The sequence below is a fragment of the Pipistrellus hanaki genome (assembly GCF_964339955.1).
Source record: "Pipistrellus hanaki genome assembly, chromosome: 4".
Lineage (NCBI taxonomy): Eukaryota > Metazoa > Chordata > Mammalia > Chiroptera > Vespertilionidae > Pipistrellus > Pipistrellus hanaki.
Window position 1 is genome coordinate 77,935,349 of NC_140506.1, and position 20,823 is coordinate 77,956,171.

A 20,823-nucleotide genomic window follows, 5' to 3' on the forward strand; every position below is an offset into this window, starting at 1 on the left:
CCTGACTGGTTTGGCTCAGTGGATAGAGCGTTGGCCTACGGACTGAAGGGTCCCAGGTTCGATTCCAGTCAAGAGCATGTATCTTGGTTGTGGGCACATCCCTGGTAGGTTTATTTCTAACTCTCTATCTCTCTCCCTTCCTCTCTGTAAAAAAATCAATAAAATATATAAAAAATAAAATAAAAAAGAACACAGTTAATTAGAATTCAAGACCCAATTAAATATAAATAGTTTCTGAGGGGGCTTTTGTAAGTTATTTTCATTGTGAGTCATTCTTCCTCCTTATGATAATTTTTACTTACTTGGTCAACTTGTGGCTTTTCATTGCTGTGAGAAATTCCCTGACAATCTCAGGACTCTGGTGACTGCATGGTGTTTTTGATATGTACTTTAATGTCTACAAAAAAAAAGGAAAAATCAAATCCAAATGAGAAATAATTTAGTATTCTACAATTTTGTTATAAAAATCTTCTGTAAAACAAATGCCTTCAGGAGAGTCCATCTTCATATAATAGGAATTCCTCAAAAAGTAAACCAGTAACTGGAACAGAAAGAATAATGAAATTTCAGAAGAAAACTTTTCTGATCTTAAAAAGAAAGAAGAGCCCTGACTGATTTGACTCAGTGGATAGAGCGTCAGCCTGGGGACTGAAGGGTTCCAGGTTCGATTCCAGTCAAGGGCATGTACCTTGGTTGTGGGAAAATCACCAGTAGGGTTGTGCAGGAGGCAGCTGATCAATGTTTCTCTCTCATTGATGTTTCTAACTCTCTATCCCTCTCCCTTCCTCTCTGTAAAAAATCAATAAAATATATTAAAAAAACAAAAACAAAAAAGATAGTTCAGGTAGACCCTCCAAAAGCCTAGGCTTACTTCATAGGTGATAGTATTCAAGTTCTGTTGTCCAGTACTGTGTTTATTCTTTCCACTCTCTTTACGTTGTTCTTTCAGATCAGTTAGTAACTGGAACACCTAGGGAGAAATATACAAAAGATTTTTAAATTAGAGAAGTTTAAGAAATAAATCTCTTCCAAGGCCATTGATTTTGAAGATAAACAAAATAGTACGCCCCAACTCTTGCAACTATTAGAGCAAATATGAATCCAAGAAATATGTGATCTTTGAAAAATATTTTTATCTAAGTCAAATAATTCAAATTCATTAGTTTACTTAAAATATTTCAATGTTTCCTACCATATTCTGATCTCAAAAATATTTTGAGTATTTAAATGTAAATTTTGCTAAAATAAATAATTTTTAAAAGAACAGATTCTAACCCAGCTGGCATGGCTCAGTGGTTGAGCATCAACCTATGAACCAGGAGGTCATGGTTCAATTCCCAGTTCAGGGCACATGCCGGAGTTGTGGGCTGGATCCCCAGTGTGGGACATGCAAGAGGCAGCCAATCAGTGATTCTTTCTCATCACTGATGTTTCTATCTTTCGCTTCCTCTCCCTTTCTCCATAAAATCAATTTTTTTAAAAAAATTAAAAATAAATGGATTCTACCTCTCTAATATGAAAATCTAGTATACTTTATTTTGGGCAAGTGCCAAAATATTGTTTACAAAAAAGAGGGGAGGAGGACCCTGGCTGGTGTTGCTTGGTGGATACAGTGTGAGCCTGCACACTGAAGGGTCTTAGGTTCGATTTACGGTCAAGGGCACGTGCCTGGGTTATAGATTTGATCTCTAGCCCCATTCGTAAGGCAACCAAATTGATGTGTCTCTCTCATGTCGCTGTTTTTCTCCTCTCCCTCCCTTCCTCCCTCTCTCCCTCTGTCTTCCTCTCTCCCTTCCTTTTTCTCTCTCCCTCTCTCTAATTCTCTTCTCTACCTCCCAGTTTCTTGCTCTCTCTCTTCCTCTCTTCCTCCCTCCCTCCCATTCCACTCTCAGTAAAAATCAGTGGGAAAAATATCCTCAGATGAGGATTAACAAAAAAAAAAAAAAGGGGGGGGGGGAATGCTATAGGACTTAATAAGTAAAGTATCCCCACAAGAGAAAAACATGTGTATTAGTGTTAAGAAGGGTGTGGAGAGTATATCTCTCTCCTGTTTTAGAGATTTTACAGAAAATTCAGGGAAGTAGTATAGGTTCACAGATTCATAGGCCATTACTAGATACAATGCAACTCCTTGCCTGCCTGTCATTTTCAGAAATAGTGGCATGAGACCCAATTAAGGCAATCAATATTTCTCCAATGGATAAAACACCCAAACACATAGCAGAGTTCAAAATGGAAAAGGAAATTCCTAAAAGCCAATGGCTTAACCAACAACTACTATTTCTTCCTGTTATGAGCAGAAACCATTTAAGATGGCCGAAACCGATTTGGCTCAGTGGTGGAGCGTCGGTCTGCGGACTGAAAGGTCCCAGGTTCAGTTCCAGCCAAGGGCATGTACATTGGTTGCGGGCACATCCCCGGTGGGGGGTATGCAAGAGGCAGCTGGTCAATGTTTCTCTCCATTGACGTTTCTAGCTCTCTATCTCTCTCTCCCTTCCTCTCTGTAAAATATCAAAAAAATATATTAAAAAAAAAAAAACCATTTAAGATGAATCTTTGGAGAGAGGAATATGGCCAACTGTGTTAACTCAACTACCTTCGATTAACTAATATATCACACAGTGGAGACCCAAGTCTCCTACAAGTCTTTGAGTTTAGACTCTGACATATAAAAAATAGACAATGAATGTACGTATGAATGGCTCTTCCTACACCGGGAATTAACCTATCAAATGATTTTACTAGTACCAAACAAGATCCAGACAAAATGGAAGGTAGGCAGAATAATTTTATGTCTCCCCCTCACCAACCTCTTTCCTTCTTTCCTCCCTTTCCCCAATCTAACTCCTCAGCCCCCAAATCCCCAATCTGTTAGTTCTTATTAAAGTATTGATGATAATTGTGAGTCAACTAAGCTCTCACTTTCAAAATGAAGATTTTAATATTTATGAGACTATTATGAGGATCAAAATAATGACATAGAAGTATTTTATAAGAGTGGTAATTAAGAAAAAGTATATATATTTTAATAGAAATTTGCTGAAAGAGTTCCAAAATAGATGCTTCTATTCTTCATGAAGCCTTCCCTATAAAGATCTAAAATTTTCAGATGTGCTTCTTAACACTAATACACATGTTTTCCTCCTGTGGGGATACTTTACTTATTAAGTCCTAGCATCCCCCCCCCTTTTTTTTTTGTTAATCCTCATCTGAGGATATTTTTCCCAATTTCAGATTGCCTACTGTACACTAAAGTCTTCCCAGTTTTCTGAATTAATGTAATTTACCAAGCTTAGGATGTTACAAGGTAGTGACATCTGTCATTTTTTAAAGTGGAAAATCCAAATTAATTCAGTCATTTCTAACTACAGTTAATTCAATAATCTTCGAAAGCAAAGAACAAAACCATCAAAGAGGAAAATACTTCAAAGCTATTTACCTCATAGTTACTGAGCAGCGCAGAATTGGCATCCTTCCTGCAAAAGAAAAGTAAATTATCACAGTCTGGGTTCAAATCATTTTGTGTAAATTAAATATCTATGTAATAATTCCTCTGTCAATATTCAGTAGTCCAGCCCTGGCGGGTATGACTCAATGGTTAGAGCATTAGCCCAAGGACCAACGGGTCACAGGTTCAATTCCCGGTCAAGGGCATATACCTTGGTTGCAGGTTTGATCCCCAGCCTCAGTTGGGTGTGGGAGGCAACCAGTAGATGTAGCTCTCTCACACTGATGTTCTTTTCTCTCTCTTTCTCTTTCTCTCTCTCCTCTTCCCCCATTCCCTCCTCCCTTTCACTAAAGAAAAAAAAAAATCAATGGAAAAAATATCCTAGGGTAAGAATTTTAAAATTTTATTAATTTTTAAAAATACAGTAGTCCAGTTCAGGAATTTAGGGACTACAACTTTTAGGAGAAATGCCCCAAGTCCCACTGGTTTAACTGAGAATGAACGATTTTAGAGCATACTTTCCTTTTTACAGCCATTGTATACCACACATCCATCACCAGGTAGGTGATTAAAATACTCAACTTATCCCTAGTCTACGTGCTTCTCATCCCACAGCCATGGCCTCTTCCCAGTACCATCTGCCTTCCATCAGCTACTGACATCTTGGGCAGCCCAAGTCCTCCTGCTGAATCGCCAGAAACGGGATCCTTAACACTAGCATCACCGCTGGGAATTCCAGCATGTCAGAAATCTTGGCAGATATCAACAAAACTACATAAAGATGTTCATTTTCCATTTCAGGTCAACAGGTACAGTTCATGTGTTAAGCAGAGGTCAAAAGCCTGGCTCCCCTGTGTAACAGTCAAGGCAAAATGTCATCTTTCATTTATGAATGAGCACAGCGATGTGACTTGAATTAAATTGATCCATTCTATGATACAACAACAGAAAGTATTTATTGTTTTTAATAATCTAAAGAAAGTCTAGTATAATAATTATAAACAGTTTTTAAATCAGACAAATCTGGATTCATATTATGGCCCAGCTACTTATAAGGTATATGAGTTTTAGTGAGTTAATCGACCCCTCTAAGGTTTCCTCATCTAAAACAAATAGACAATAAATAAATAAATAAATAAATAAATAAGGATAAACTGGTACCTAAAAGTGCAGCTCCACTATACATTCACTATGTACATTATAAACTTAGGCAAGTTTCTAAGCCTCTCTCTGTGCTTAAATTTCCTCATCTATAAAATAGCAATTATAGTACCAATCTCATAAGAATGTTTAATAGGACTAAATAGAAATATGTAAAGAACCTGGAACAGAGGTACTTTATGCCATCTATTATCACCGCTACCTGTGCTACTACCACCACCACCACTTCATCCTACGCCATAAAGCTATGATAAGGTTGCAAAGAGACAACAAAAATACTCTGGTTTCTCTTCAGATCGCATAAATCTTTCGCCTTTTACAAAGAGACAACAAATTTTAGAAGTATAGCATACTTTGGATACTTATTAAGATCTCCCTAAATGGAGGCTATTATTTTAAAAATACAAATGTTATTTCACTTAATTCTCATTAAAAAACCTGTGATACAGGAGCTATTATTTCTTCTTTATAGATTCAATTGAGGCTCAAAGATTTTAAAATTTGCTTAAGGTCACACAGTAGTAAGCTTAACTGACTGTGCCTGAGCAGCCAGGCCTGGAACAGCCAGGCCCAGAGCAGCAGCAGCCAGGCCTGGAGCAGCAGCAGCAGCTGGGCCCAGAGCAGCCAGGCCCAGAGCAGCCACACCCAGAGCAGCAGCAGCCCAGGCCCGGAGCAGCAAGGCCTGGAGCAGCAGCAGCCAGGCCCAGAGTGTTGTGGGGTCGAACCCTGGGTTCAAAATGAAAGGAAAAAAGGAGCAATGCAGCCAATTTGGGTACCAGAGTGTTATGTCCGTCATCACAATGGACTCAGAGAAGCTCCTGTGTCCCTTCACCCAAAAGGACTGAGAGTTGCCCAGACGACAGCAAAGTGCGAGAAGAAAACAGAAGGTTACGCAAGGGACTTAGGTGCCAACATGGAGTCCTCTGAAGAAATTAAAGACTGAAGTGGAAGCTACTTCTTTAATCATGTTCCTGCTCATTCTAGCATCTGTTAGCTTCCAGTCATTTGCAAAGTCTTGTGCAGCAAGTCCAAGGACTCTGAGTAAATCTACACCAGCAACAAAAGAGATTCATTTAGTAGCTAAAAATATTAATATGTCCATAATTCTGATTTCTCATTTTGTTGTTTGGCATTGGCATTGTTATTTTTTTTAATATATTTTTTTATTGATTTTTTACAGAGAGGAAGAGGAAGAGATAGAGTTAGAAACATCGATGAGAGAGAAACATCGATCAGCCGCCTCTTGCACACCCCCTACTGGGGATGTGACCGCAACTAGGGTACATGCCCTTGACTGGAACCAAACCCGAGACCTTCCATTCCACAGGCCGAAGCTCTATCCACTGAGCCAAACCAGTTTCGGTGCATTGTTGTTATTACTTAATAGCCAGAGTTTTGCTCTTGACATTCAAGTTTTGAAAATAACATGTATGTGGTTTAGTTTTTGCATTGGCATTGTTTGCAATTGTTTTTAATTTTAGAGCCCTATTATTGATGTTTAAATTTTGTTTTAATTAGTAAAAAAGGTGAGATGTAGAGAGCCGCCTGAGAAGGCATATGGACATTCTTTTAATTCGTATCAGCTGAGCCCGAGGGCTCTGGCAGAATCCTCTTATCAGTACTGATTTCTTAATCCATGTGCTTGGAATGAGGAACAAATAGGACCTTGACTCATCCAGGTCTCGATATGGTAAATCTTGCACTAAAAAATAAGGAGCTGCTGAAACTGGTTTGGCTCAGTGGTAGAGCATCGGTCTGTGGACTGAAAGGTCCCAGGTTCGATTCCGGACAAGGGCATGTACATTGGTTGCAGGCACATCCCCGGTAGGGGGTGCACAAGAGGCAGCTGGTCGATATTTCTCTCTCATCGACGTTTCTAGCTCTCAATCCCTCTCTCCTCCTCTCTGTAAAAAATCAATAAAATATATATTTTTTTAAAAAATTAAAAAATTAAAAATAAATTAAAAATAAGGAGCTTACCCAGATTTTGATGAATAGGATCTGGGCACACCCGAAACTCCTTTTGACCTTAAACTCCCCTTTGGAAGCCAATTTAAAAAAAAAAAAAACCACCAAGGGAATTAAAAAACCTGATGAACAATATTAACTGTTGAATATAATAGAATCAGAGGTATGGAAAGGGAGTGGACTGATGATTCTCAGAAAAAGGGGAGTGGGGGGTGAGGGAAGAGACTGAACATAAACTGTGCACCTATGGATGAGGACAATGGGAGGTGGGGAAAGGGCAGAGGGTGGGGTAGGAACCTGGTGGAGGGGGAAAAAAATGAGGAACTTTTGTAATAATATGAACAATAAAGGTTTATTAATAAAATAAATAAATAAATAAATAAATAAATAAATAAATAAATAGAAAGAAAAATAAGACTGGACTGTACAAATGGAAACCAGTAATGCAGAATCCTAAAACTTCAGGAAGGAGTGTGGGCTTGACATAATGTGCAACAAAGACTACTGTATGTTCTTAAACCAGGAGTGAGGCTATATATGAAAATGATGACACAAAAATTCAAAAACATGGGTCAAACATATGGGTCATTTCCCCAGTCAATATGTAAAGCAAAACTAGTAGGCAGTTAACACAAGGATCTGACTTAAGCCTTGGTCATCAGCACAATGCTGTCAGCACTGTAATCAAATAAGCATGTGAAGCTTACCAAATGCTACATTTTGGTAAGTATTCATTCAACAAATAGCTGAGATTTCACAAAAGTGCTGCTTGGCCCAAATAACCATGAGCTCACAAATATCATATTTAAAAGGAATGGAACACAGGAAGGACAATGCATAATCAATATATGTGATTTGGTTCTTTTAAAATTGAAAATGACAAATCAAATCATATGTCATCATTGCCTACTTAGTCAGGAAGTCAGCCCTATCTTTGCTTGAAATTGAATTACTGCTCCCTGAGTGCCCTAAAATACACAGCAACTATGCCATCACTGCCTGGAACAAACTGGACTGGGAAAAATACAACTGTTATTTTCCTCAAGGGTAATGGATCCATCCCAGGTGCCCCTGTTACAACTTCATTTCCAAATCATTATGCAAAATAGTCCATCCCCTTGGAAATCTGTTCCTGGCTCTTTCAAGTTAATGCCTCATTGCCCAAGTCAACATTGTAATGCAAGAATCCAAAAAACACCATCAGCCTATTCTAGAACCAATATCCAAAGGACAGAAACCCTCTCTCGTGTTTTTTTTAACGAACCTCTGGTTTTGGAAGCTGATTTACTCATTAATTCTTTAATAGTAAGATAATGTTTTTAAACTCATCATTATTGATGCTGTTAAATAGACAGCTTGGTAAGTTAATGTTTGTTAAATCTCACTATGTCCTCTTTCCTACAACCTGACACTTAGTGGTGGTTACAATAACTTCTTCAGAAAAAAAAAAAAAAAAAGCTGGGACCGGTTTGGCTCAATGGATAGAGCATCGGCTTGGGGACTGAAGGGCCCGGGTTCGATTCCAGTCAAGGTCGAGTACCTTGGTTGCGGGCATATCCCCAGTGGGGGGTGTGCAAGAGGCAGCTGATCAATGACTCTCTCTCATTGATGTTTCTAACTCTCTATCTCTCTCCCTTCCTCTCTGTACAAAAATCAATAAAATATATTTTAAAAAAAAAAGCCTTAAATTTTTTTCTTGGTAAATAGTTCATTTAGGAAGAACTTAATAAAAGATAGATATTATACACTCATTGATAATTTACTGAATAAAGGAGTGCTTAACATATATTAGCATTTACTCTATTAGCTGAGTTTAAAAACATTATCTTATTATTAAAGAATTAATGAGTAAGTCATCTTCTGCCAGCCAGAGTCTGCAGGATGCAGTATCTGTTTAAGTATCCATGTGCTACTGGTACCACCAAAACCAGAGGTTCGTATCGAAATGTTAACAAATGATGACTATGTAAAAAATATAAAGTGACTGGTGCTCTTTTTGCAACTGTTCTATGGGTTTGAAAATTTTCAAGTTAACATGTTGAGAAAAGTGGAAATGTAAAACTAAAGAATTACATGTGGTTAAAAAAAAAAAGACATTAATATAACTTATAACTGAGGGTATAAAATGCATTTTGCCCCAATGTTTTTTAAGGTAACTAAAATCCATACCTGTCGATCATATTTACAAGCTGTTGATCCCTACTGAGCAGGAATTGTCTACTCCATAGCTAACATTTCAGTATTATGTAATATGCCCATCTACACAAAATTTCATATTCTCTTATCAGACTTAGAATATTATTGAATTTATTTACAGGTGTTTAAAGCAAATATTCCAAGTGAATTTTAAAGACTGTCTAAATCTATACTTAAAGGCAGGCAGTCACTTAATTTCCTTAAGTAATGAATTAACTGACTGAAGTTGACTTGCTGTTTGAAATTTAACCTGTACAATTTGCTTAACTTGCTGAGTCAATTTAATGGATGTAAACAACTACTTTGTAAAACCAAATTCTGAAAAACAGAACAAAATGATCTATTAGCAGACTTTCCTTAGAAACACACACAAAAAGCCCATGCAAACAGTGCTACCGATTGCCACATAGTTAACTGTTATGAAAGCAGTGACGAATGGAATTGCTCAAATTCTCTTATGTTCAACCTATGTTATCAATGTAAGTCATGTTCTGGAAAACTAAAGTCTGGTTCAAAAAAACTGGGTGGCAGTCCATGAACAATTTCACTTGTAGCATTCTTTTGGGAGTTAACAAACAAATATCCTCTTTCCAGTCCTGTTACTGAAGTGTTATAGAACCTACATTATTAGCTAACTTCTTTAAACCTCAGTATTTCCAGCTATAAAATGAAGGTGCTACAGAAATAAATACCATCCATTTTCGTAACTATGTATAATAAATCCAATAATAAAAGAGTGAACACAGCAGAAACCGGTTTGGCTCAGCAGATAGAGCATCAGCTGTGGACTGAAAGGTCCCAGGTTCGATTCTGGTCAAGGGCATGTACCTTGGTTGCAGGCATATCCCCAGTGGGGGGTATGCAAGAGGCAGCTGATCGATGACTCTCTCATCGATGTTTCTAACTCTCTATCTCTCTCCCTTCCTCTCTGTAAAAAATCAATAAAATATATCTTTAAAAAAAAAAAAAAGAATGCAGGATTGATTATTCTCAAGGATATGACTTTTACTATAAGAATTTAACTTTTCGCCGAGACCGGTTTGGCTCAACGGATAGAGCGTCGGCTTGGGGACTGAAGGGCCCGGGTTCGATTCCAGTCAAGGGCATGTACCTTGGTTGCGGGCATAACCCCAGTGGGGGGTGTGCAAGAGGCAGCTGATCGATGACTCTCTCATCGATATTTCTAACTTTCTATCTCTCTCCCTTCCTCTCTGTAAAAAAAATCAATAAAATATATTAAAAAAAAAAAAAAAGAATTTAACTTTTCTTTCTTCTTGGGAGCCCTTCCAGGTTTTCCAGTTAGCAACCTCTAAAAACCTTAAGTAAATCGTTGTCATTTATTTCTAGCCAAAGCCTCCTCTTTTTGCGTAGGTTTGACAGGATAGCATCAGAGCGTTCAGTAAGACTGTTTCATGAAGCTTTCACTTCAGGCACATATACATATTAGATGTGTATTTAAAAAAAAGTATTTTATTGATTTTTTTACAGAGAGGAAGAGAGAGGGATAGAGAGTTAAAAACATAGATGAGAGAGAATCATCGATCAGCCGCCTCCTGCACACCCCCTACTGGGGATGTGCCCGCAACCAAGGTACATGCCCCTGACCGGAATCGAACCCGGGACCCCTCAGTCCGCAGGCCGACGCTCCATCCATTGAGCCAAACCGATTTCGGCTGGATGTGTATTTTTTTAAAGTGTGAAAAATAGTAGTGCATACAACCATTAAGTATGAGGCAAAAGAACATAAAATATTGAGTATTCAATTATCAGTGCCAAAGACAAACATAATATCGTTGTGCCTATATAAAAAAAAACAAAAAAAAAACTTCCATTTGCAGGCGATACGACGAGCCAACATGGAAAAGACCATGTGGAGTTAAACTGCTGGAACGACTGTTACTCCCCCTGCACACACTCAGCCTCCGGGTCTGCGGTCACAATCGGGGCCCAAGCACTGTCTTCCTCCCAGAAAACCCGCCCCTTCCCTTGAAGAGCTCCCGGCTCCTCCACCCGCTGGGAGAGCACCTCCTCAGTCAGGGCTCCCAGGAGCCCCCCACCCCGCCAAGAGGATCCTTCTCTCCTCCAGGAACCTCCGGGGCCCAAGGCCCGGAGACGGGCCGGGATCACCCCTGCGACCTCGGCACGCCAGCAGATGAATGAGGGGGGAGAAGGCTCACTGAAAGGCACCGGGCACCGGATGGGCGTGCGGACGGCGGTTCCGAGGGGCAGAGCGCGTCTCCTTCCGCCCCGCCTCCCTGCACGTGGCCCTCCCCACCCGCCGCCCGCGAGGCCGCCCAGCCCACGCCTCTCAGCTCCCAGCTCCTAGCCGTCCCGTCCCCCGCGGTGAGGCTCGGCGGACAGCCGGAACGCGCACCGGGTGACTCACACTTCCATGCCGACCCCGCCGCGCCGCCTCCGGCCGTCTGCGAGCCACGAGCCTCGCTCCCGCCGTCGGCGCAGCACACCTTGCCGCTTCCGCCTCCGAGCGCCGCGGTGCACGCCGGGACCGCCGCGCTGCACGCCGGGAGTCTGGAGGACCCAGCAGGATCGCGGTGGTGCGCGCCCCGCCTCCCCGGCTGTCCCCTGGGCTTGCTCTTCGCTCAGCCGGACTTCAGCTTGACTAGCGTTTGCAGGCAGGACTTAGCTTATAGTTCCGTGGTCTAGGAAAATGTTAATACACTAAGGTTCCAAAGACGTCATCTCCTTAATAGTCCTGTGAAAGCCCAGCCCCTCTGAGAGCAGTGTTGCGCTGGAAAAGAGGCGGCTCAGGGCTGCTGGGAATGTTCTATTTCATGATCTGATTGCTGGGCACTCGGTGTGTTTTTTGCTGCAAATTCAGTGAGATGTACACTTATGTCCGCTTTTATGTGTGTGTGTGTTATAAGTTAATAAAAAGGTTTAAAAGGTATTGTAATAATAATAATAATAATAATAATCCTAACCTACCTTCTCCCTGTTCCCATTCTTCCTTGAGAGCTATTTGGAAAAATAAAAATAAAGTAGGCATAAAGACCTTTAACATCAGACAGTCCCTGACCTTCTGGCCTTTCTAGGAATTTATCCAAAGGGAATTATCAGGTTCTTTGAAAGATGACGTGTAGTGATATGTTTTTGCTCGGAAATAGCCCAAATGCCTAACAGTAGTGAGTAAATAATGTTTCAGTCATACAATATAATATTGTATGCTACCATGAAGAGTCATGGGGCATATTTGGTATGTTGAGGAAATGCTCAAGATAGGATTTTTAAAGGTAGGAAATGATGTGGTGTGACCCTAATTGTGTAAAGAAAAATAACACAAAGGGAATAAAATACTTAAGAGTTTGGGAGGTAGAGCTACCTAACCAAATTCTTATGTATTTTTATAAAGCAGGGGTGAAAGTTTGATATCTGTTATCTTCTGGATTTTTTTTTTTTTTTGTGTGTGTGTGTGTGTGTGTGTGTGTGTTTGAAATATTCCCTAAAGACCTAGCCAGTTTGGCTCAGTGGATAAAGGGTCAACCTGGGAACTGAAGGGTCATGGGTTCGATTCTGGTAAAGGGCACATGCCAAGGTTGTGGGCTCAATCCCCAGTGTGGGGTATGCAGGATGCAGCCAATCAATGATTCTCTTTCATCAATGATGTTTCTATCTCTCTCTCCCTTCCTCTCTGAAATCAATAAAAATATATTTTTTTAAAAAAAATAGGACTGGTGCTTGTTTAAAAAAAAAAAAAGGCTGGAAGGAAATGTGTCAAAATATTAAGTGGTGGGTGTCTTTAGATGAGTTAATTGGTAATTTTTTTCTCCTTTGTTACAGTTCTATCCGTTATTATATACTAAACTCATTCTCTTTTCAAGGTTCTTGCTAAGCACTCCATTATTCCAGAATATTGTGGAGGCTATGCAATTGGTCAGCCTGTGATTCTTTTTACCGCCATCATTTTCATAGGGGCTGTTTGATTTGGGGAGATTGCTTAACCTCTCCTAATCTCAATTCCCTAATCTGAAAATCAGAGCTATTAGGTAATCCTTACAACATGCCTAGTATATAGTTAAGTGCTCAACAAATATTAATTACTGTGACAATACAATTTTGACATTATATGAGGTAAATTCCATTGTTATTCAAAATTTACTATTGAGGAAACAGAGGAAGACTTAGGTTATGATTTTTGCTCTAACTGGTTTGACTCAGTGGATACAGCATTGGCCTGCAGCCTGAAGGGTCCCAGATTCTATTCCAGACAAGAGCATATGCCCAGGTTGCATGATCCCCAATAGGCGATGTGCAGGAGGCAGCCAATCAATGATTCTCTCATCATTGATGTTTTTTTCTCTCTCTTCTTTTCCTTTCCACTCTGTAATCAATAAAAATATATATATTTTAAAAGATTATGATTTACCTAAGGTCACTCATCTAGGAACTTGTTCAGCAGGGATTCAAACCCAATCTGAAAAAAAATATGTGAGTTGTATTAAACTGTTAATAGTGACAGGTGATTGGATTTTTAAAATGTGCTTTATTAATATAGTAGAATGCTATCTATAGATATAAAAGCCTAGCAACCCAACAGCAGAGCAACCAGAATGACTGGATGACCAATCGCTATGATACACACTAACCAGCAGGGGGCAGACGTTCAATGCAGGAGCTGCCCCCTGGTGGTCAGTGTGCTCCCACAGTGGGAGCGCCACTAGGCTGACCAGGATGAGTGGCACTCCCACAACAGGCCAATCCCTGCAGGCCACACCCCTGACCAGTGCACGAATCTGTGCACTGGGCTTCTAGTTTACCAATAAAAAGGGAGTACTGATACATACTACAACATGAATGACCCTCAAAAACATGCTAAGTGAAAGAAGCCAGACACAAAAGACCACATATTATATAATTAACTTATATGAAATGTCAAAGAATAGGCAAATCTCTAGAGACAGGAAGATAATCAGTGGTTGCTTAGGGCTGGGAGAGAGATGGTGATGGGAAGTGACAGTTGATAAGAGTTTCTTTTGGGGAAACAAAAATGTCCTAAAATTAGGTTGTAGTAATGGTTGCATATCCCTAGGAATATACTGAAAAACACTGAACTGTACATTTTAAATGGGTGAATTGTATAATATCTGAATTATATGTCAATAAAAATATTTTTAAAATTTTACTGGTGTTCGCCTATGTGTATTGGATTAGAAAAGAAGTAAGCGAAATTTAATATTTAACTCTACACATTCAGAATTTTAAAAATGTTTTTCAAAGCCCATGTTATTTTTAATTATAAAAAATATTATTCATGCCGAAACCGGTTTGGCTCAATGGATAGAGCATCGGCTTGGGGACTGAAAGGTCCCGGGTTTGATTCCGATCTAGGCCATGTACCTTGGTTGCGGGCATATCCCCAGTAGGGGGTGTGCAAGAAGCGGCTGATCGATGACTCTCTCTCATTGATGTTTCTAACTCTCTATCTCTCTCACTTCCTCTCTGTACAAAATCAATAAAATATATATTTTTTAAAAATATTATTCATTTACTTTTTTAAATATTTTTATTGATTTTTAGAAAATAAAGGAGAGGAGATAAAGAGAAAGGAACATCCATGAGAGAGGACCCTGTGGAGAGTCCCCTGTACCTCTCGGGAGGAGAATGACCCCCACCAAGAAGTGCTGAAGATGCTCATGTGCCATTCACTCAGCAATCGTAGCGACGACGGCTCATTCGGTGGCGGTGATACGAATGTGAATAATACTCCCTGCCTGGCTAGCGGATAGCTGAGTTGGAGAACCAGCTCTGGACATCAACAACTACAATATGTTGTGTTTGGACGCGATGGAGCAAAAGGGAAATGACTAATGAGGTGGAGAGGCGTCGCCAAGCCCAGGGTGTTTGAGCTGGTGCGGGGAGGAGCACACAAAGCCAATGCTTCCGGAAGGAGCTTCCGCGGAAGAGAGGCTCCTGCCGCTGAGGGCCCACCATCGAATGGCTGAGCTCCAGGTGCTCCAAGGGAAGCCACCCTAAGACCTTGGGACCATATGCAGTCACCCAACTTATCCCCTGGGGCAGCTGAGTAGTCAGGAGTGAGGCCTGCTCCCAGGGGAAGGCTGCCCAAGAGCCTGCAGGAAAGAGAACCCAGCCAACAAAGCTGAAACTCCAGCCTGGCCTGGCCCCATTCCGGGCCTCCTGCAGCTTTTCTAACCTGAGGCTGCCTAATGAGTCTCTATTCTTTGCCACCCAAAGCACACAAACCAAGTAAAAGGCTCCCCCCGTCCCCCCAATAACAGCTGGCTTTTTAGGCAGAGCTATCAAATATCCACAAAAGCCCAGAACATGAGCAAACCTTCTAAGTCTTCCAAGTGGAAAGTCCTGTTGTACGCTGAAGCCATTAGGGCCAGGACTCGGAAGAAAATCAGCAGATAGCGCTCTTGAAGTAGAAATAAAGTTCTTAAAGTTAAGTCACCCAGGAAGAGGCTAGAAGAATAAGACTTATTTGGTGGTTAGCTTTTCACATGTGTGTACTCATTTAATTCTCACAAAGTTCCCATGAGGATGTGTGCCAGGCACAGCACTACCAGTCTCATTTACTTCTTTCGAGAGTTTTTGAAGCTAAAGGAACTATGATCAGACCTAGGCAGTTTGGCTCAGTGAATAGAGTGCTGGCCCACGGACAGAAGGATCCTGGGTTTGATTCCAGTCTAGGGCACATGCACGGGTTGCAGGCTCAATCTCTCATCATTGATGTTCCTATCTCTCTTTCCCTCTCCCTTCCCCTCTGAAATCAATTAAAAAGATCAGCCCATTTCACAGAGAGGATTTGGGAAGTGGCAGAGCCAGGGTTCTCACTCTTCTCTGGCCAACTCCAACACCATGTGCACCAGCACCACCCCAACTTTACCTCTCCCGGTTTCAGGACCCGCCAACATTAGGGATACCTCCCTTTTTTTTTGCACTACACCCTTCCTCGGTTATTTGGATGTACCCAGGTGGAAATTTCAGAGGAGAGAGGCCAAAGTTTTCACACTTCTGAGGCAGATGAATCCTGGACAGCCCTCAGCTGAGAACAGGCATCACCCATTGCTTCAGCTGGACCTCCAAGCTGAAAATGAGGATGGACACAGAAAGTGTGCCTATGATCAAGGCCTGGAAGGAAACACCAGCAAGGGAACCTCCAGAAAGGACTGCAGCTCTGCCAATAGCTTGATTTTATCCCAGTAAAAGCCATGTAGGACTAGGGAATTGTGAGATTATAAATTTGTGGGGCTTTGTGTTATAATTTGTTACAGCAGCAACAGGAAACAGATACTCCCATGCAAATCCTTTGTTTCATATTACGTGAAAGCATGCCACACTACTGAGCAGGGGTTGTGATCCCTTTTTTATCACCCCAGGAGCAGGAATTGTAGACCCTTGGTGACATCTACTTATGGGTTATATTCCTGGGACACACAGGAATGAGGCAGCCAAGTGTTGTGGTGACAGGTGTGGGTTCTGAGCCAGACACCCGAGTTAAATGCTGGCTCTATCACTCGCTAGCCGTGTGGCCTCAGGCAAGTTTAACAACCTTTCTGTGCCTCGGTTAATTCCCCTATAAAACAATATAGAGTTGTTGTGCTTAGAATCACACTTGGCAAGTGGGAAGCACGGAGGGGGGAATGTTAACTATTATTCTCCTATGTATCTAAAGCAAGGAAATAAGATTTTTAATAAAGAAAGCTCTAAGTATAAGGTGATGTGTGCATATCATTTCATCTAGATCTCATTGCAGATGTACTATCCATCTTCTTGGGAAAATCATGGAGTCCTTGATTACCCACCCTTACCTCAGAACAGTTGACATGAGTTAATGTAGAGGCTTCCAGTTAGTAAGACAATGTGTTCCCTGGCAGTGCAGGCTGGGGGGGCGAGGGGGGGGGGGAGGTTGTTGGGGATGGAGGGAGAGTGGCCAGCCCCATTCAGGAGCATTTTCCTGGAGTCTCTCCATGTGATAAGCAGAATAATGGTTCTTCAAAGACGTCCACACCCTAAATTCTGCAGATGTGATTAAAGTTACGAACCTTGAGATGGGGAGGTTTTCCTGTGGCATTTGGACGGGCCCAATCCCATCACATGGGTCCTTACGAGAGGAAAATCTTTCCCAGCTGGTTTCAGTCACGTGTGACTGTGAAGGAATGTTCGGAAAGATACTGTGTCACCAGATGGAGGAAGGGGGCCGTGAGCCAAGGAATATAGGTGGCATCCAGAAACCAGAAAAGACAGATAAATGAATTATCCACTGGAGCCTCCAGAAGGGACTGCAGTCCTGCCAACACCTTGATTTTCTCCCAGGAAAAGCCATGTAGGACTACTAACACAGAGAATTCTGAGATAATAAATTTGTGGGGTTTTGTGTTATAATTTGTTACAGCAGCAAGAGGAGACAGATACTCCCATGCAAATCCTTTGTTTCATGCAGACTGTACTGCTCAGCCTCATAGACACGTGACAAAGGCGGCCTTTGAAATGACCCAGCCCTCGCCAGTGCTTAACTACAACTGCATGACAAACCTTCTGCCAGAACCTCTTAGCTGAACCCGTTCACCCCCCAGAATGATCCATCCCAAATTAAAAGCACCGAATAAATACTAGTTCTAATTATTTCAAACCGGCATATCCTAGTCCACTAGGGTTTTATTTATTAATAATAGCAACAACCATTTATTGACTACTTAGTATAAATCAGACATAGTACATAGACAACTTCTTCACTCAATGCCCAGCACACTATCCTCTTTTTAATGAGCCCCCAAAGGTTACATCACTTACCTGAGATCACACCCACAGAGTGAAGGGGCTGAGGTTCAGCCCCTGGCTCCTCTGGCTCTCAGAGTCTGTCGTGAAACACATGCTAGTGTGGTAACTGCTGCATGAGCCCTTCCCAAGTGCTGCCCGTGGTGAGGCCACTGCCCACGCTGTCACCAGCTGTCTCCATTAATCACGCACTGGATGGGGCTCTTGCCATCCTCTGCGGCATTCATTCAGGTTCTGCACTCTCAACACCATGTAGGGTCGATCCTAATTCAGCATTTGAAGAATACGGCAGCCCCCAGGCCTCAAGATTCATTGTCCAACTTTTGTTTTCTTTCTTTTTCCTTTTCTTTTTTTAAATATATTTTATTGATTTTCCACAGAGAGGAAGAGAGAGGGATAGAAAGCTAGAAACGTTGATGAGAGAGAAACATCGACCAGCTGACTCCTGCACACCCCCTACCGGGGATGTGCCCACAACCAATGTACATGTCCTTGGCCAGAATTGAACCTGGGACCTTTCAGTCCACAGACAGACTCTCTATCCACTGAGCCAAACCGGTTTCGGCCAACTTTCGTTTTCGCCACAATGACTGGAAGGACAGTTGATTGTCATGGGAGAGTCAATAAGGATCATATTGGCCAGTTGTTCTTAACTTGAACCCTCAGGTAATTAATTTCTGATAAACATGGGTGTTATTGCTGCTCTGCACAGAATGATGGTTTTGTGGCCAGACTGCTGGGGTTCAATTCCCAGTTTGGTCACTTTCCAGCTGGGTGTTGTTAGGCACGTCACCTGATCTCTCCCAGACTCAGTATTCTCATCAGTAGAATGGGAGCAATTGTAGTAATGACCACAAGGGGTAGTTGTGAGGATTTAAGGAGATAATCACCTCCTATATAAGATGTTTGGCATAGTGCCTGGCACAGTTAGAGCTCAAGGAATTGTTGTTGGAATTGTGAATAGGGCCCTTGGCGGTTTGGCTCAGTGGACAAAGCATCGGCCTGCAGATCGAAGGGTCCCAGGTTCCATTCGGGCCAAGCATGTCCAGGTTGTGGGCTCAGTCCCCAGTAGAAGGCATGCAGGAGGCAGCTGATCGATGATTATCTCTCATCAGTGATATCTCTATCATCGTCATTTTATGGATTGTCCTACTGACATAGAGAAGACACCTCAGCCTACCTCTACATGTCTTCCTTCACTGTTTCTCCTTTCCTCAGGCAGGCGCCAGAGCCTGGGGTTTCCCAGGATGGTGCTCGGGAGGGATAATCAGGTGAGAGCCTCTTCCTTCCCTCCGTCTCCCCCTTTTCCTGAGCGCACATGTGTTCTGTTCAACAATGGCAATGGCAGGACACTCAAGGAGGCTGATTATGTAGCTGCCAGACCATCTTGAAATTTTATATATGCATTATTAACTCAAATTCTCAGGACAAATCATGCAAACTAGGTCTTTTTGCTCATTGATTCATTTTTTTTTTCCATTTAACAAGTACTTATTGTATTATTTCAGTCTTCTCATTATTTGGAAGACATTGAAAAATAAAACAGACATCCCTGGCCAGCATGGCTCAGTGGTTACAGCATAGGCCCTCATTGTATGATTATCAGTGAAGGGCACTACCTAGGTTGCAAGTTTGATCCCTAGCCTGTATCCAGGCACAAATGGGAGACAAACAGTTAATGTGTCTCTCTCACATCGATGTTTCTCTCTTTCTCCTCTCTCTCTCCCCTCCCCACCTCCTTACCACTCTCAATGGGAAAATATCCTAGGGTATTTCTCTCCTTCTCTCTGCCCCCTCCCTCCTTCTCTTCCACTCTCTCTCTAAAACTCAATGGATAAATCTATAATAACAAAAGCATAATATGCTAATTAGATTGGACATCCTTCTGGACAAAGCCACAGCAGTGGGAGGGGCCGGGGCCAAGGCCCTTGCACAAATTTATCATCGGGCCTCTAGTAAATAAATAAAATGTTACAAGTGAGACCTGGCCACAGAGCTTAGTTGGTTAGAGCATTGTCTGGATATGCCAAGGTTCCATCCCTATCAGGGCACATACAAGAAGCAACCATGCCTGGCTGGCATGACTCAGTGGTTGAGCATCCACCTATGTACCAGGAGGTCACGGTTAGATTCCCAGTTAGGGCACATGCCTGAGCTTTGGGCTTGATCCCCACTGGGGGCATGCAGGAGTGGCCGATCGATGATTCTCTCTCATCATTGATGTTTTTCTCTCTCTCCCTCTCCCTTTCTCTCTGAAATCAATAAAAATATATTTTTAAAAAAGAACTCTTAAAACACAACAATAAGCAAACAACCCAATTTTAAAAGGGCAAAAGGTTTGAACAGACACTTCACTAAAAAAGGCATATGGATGGCAAATAACCACATGGGAAAATGCTCAGCATTAGTCACTAGGGAAATGCAAATTAAAATGATAATGAGATGCCATAATGCACCTATCAGAGTGAATAAGTTAAAAAGACTGACCCGTCTAAGTGTTGACAAGGATGGACAGAACTGGAACTCATATACTACTGGTGGGAAAAGTAAAATTGTACCACTTTGTAATACTATTTGTTAATGTCCTAAAACTGTGGTCGGCAAACTGCAGCTCAAGAGCCACATTCGGCTCTTTGGCCCCGTGAGTGTGGCTCTTCCACAAAATACCACGGCCTGGGTGAGTCTATTTTGAAGAAGTGGCGTTAGAAGTTTAAAAAATTTGGCTCTCAACAGAAATTTCAATTGTTGTACTTTGATATTTGGCTCTGTTGACTAATGAGTTTGCTGACCACTGACATAAAAAGTTAAACATATGATCTAACCATTCTACTCCTAGGTAGTTACCCAAGAGAAATGAAAACATATGTCCATAGAAAGACTTGTACATGCATGTTTCTTTATAATAACTACCCTCCCATTCCTAATCCCTGGCAACCACTATTCTGTCCTCCATCTCTAAAAGGTTGTCATTTCAAAAATGTCATATTAGTAGAATCAATTTGTATTGATGTATTCCTTTGGGATCGGCTTTTTTTTTTTTTTTTTTTCCACAAAGCATAAAATTTCCTAGAGATTCAGCCAAGTTGTAGCATGTATAAACTGTTCATTTCTTTCTACTGCTGAGTTATATTCTGTGGTATATACTTATACTGTAATTTATTTTTATGGGTCATTTTAAAATACAAAATGATTATCATTATCTTTGCTTGCAAAGGGCAACAATAATTTATTTTGCAGTTGTTGGGTGGCATGTTCTCTAAATATTATGACATATAACATGCAAAGTATGTGTT

General features: G+C 41.4%; 1 protein-coding gene across 1 annotated transcript in view; it reads right to left on the bottom strand.

Moving 5' to 3' along the window:
* The window catches only part of CRCP (CGRP receptor component), a 30,900-nt gene extending 19,506 nt beyond the window's left edge, over positions 1–11,394 (bottom strand). The window contains exons 1-4 of the mRNA XM_084880752.1: positions 11,160–11,394; positions 3,440–3,476; positions 872–970; positions 303–397 (exon numbers count right to left, since the gene is read on the bottom strand). Of these exons, the coding sequence (XP_084736878.1) occupies positions 303–397; positions 872–970; positions 3,440–3,476; positions 11,160–11,167 (239 nt within the window). The 5' untranslated portion in view covers positions 11,168–11,394. The remainder of the gene's footprint in view (positions 1–302; positions 398–871; positions 971–3,439; positions 3,477–11,159) is intronic.
* Positions 11,395–20,823: the final 9,429 nt, after the last annotated feature.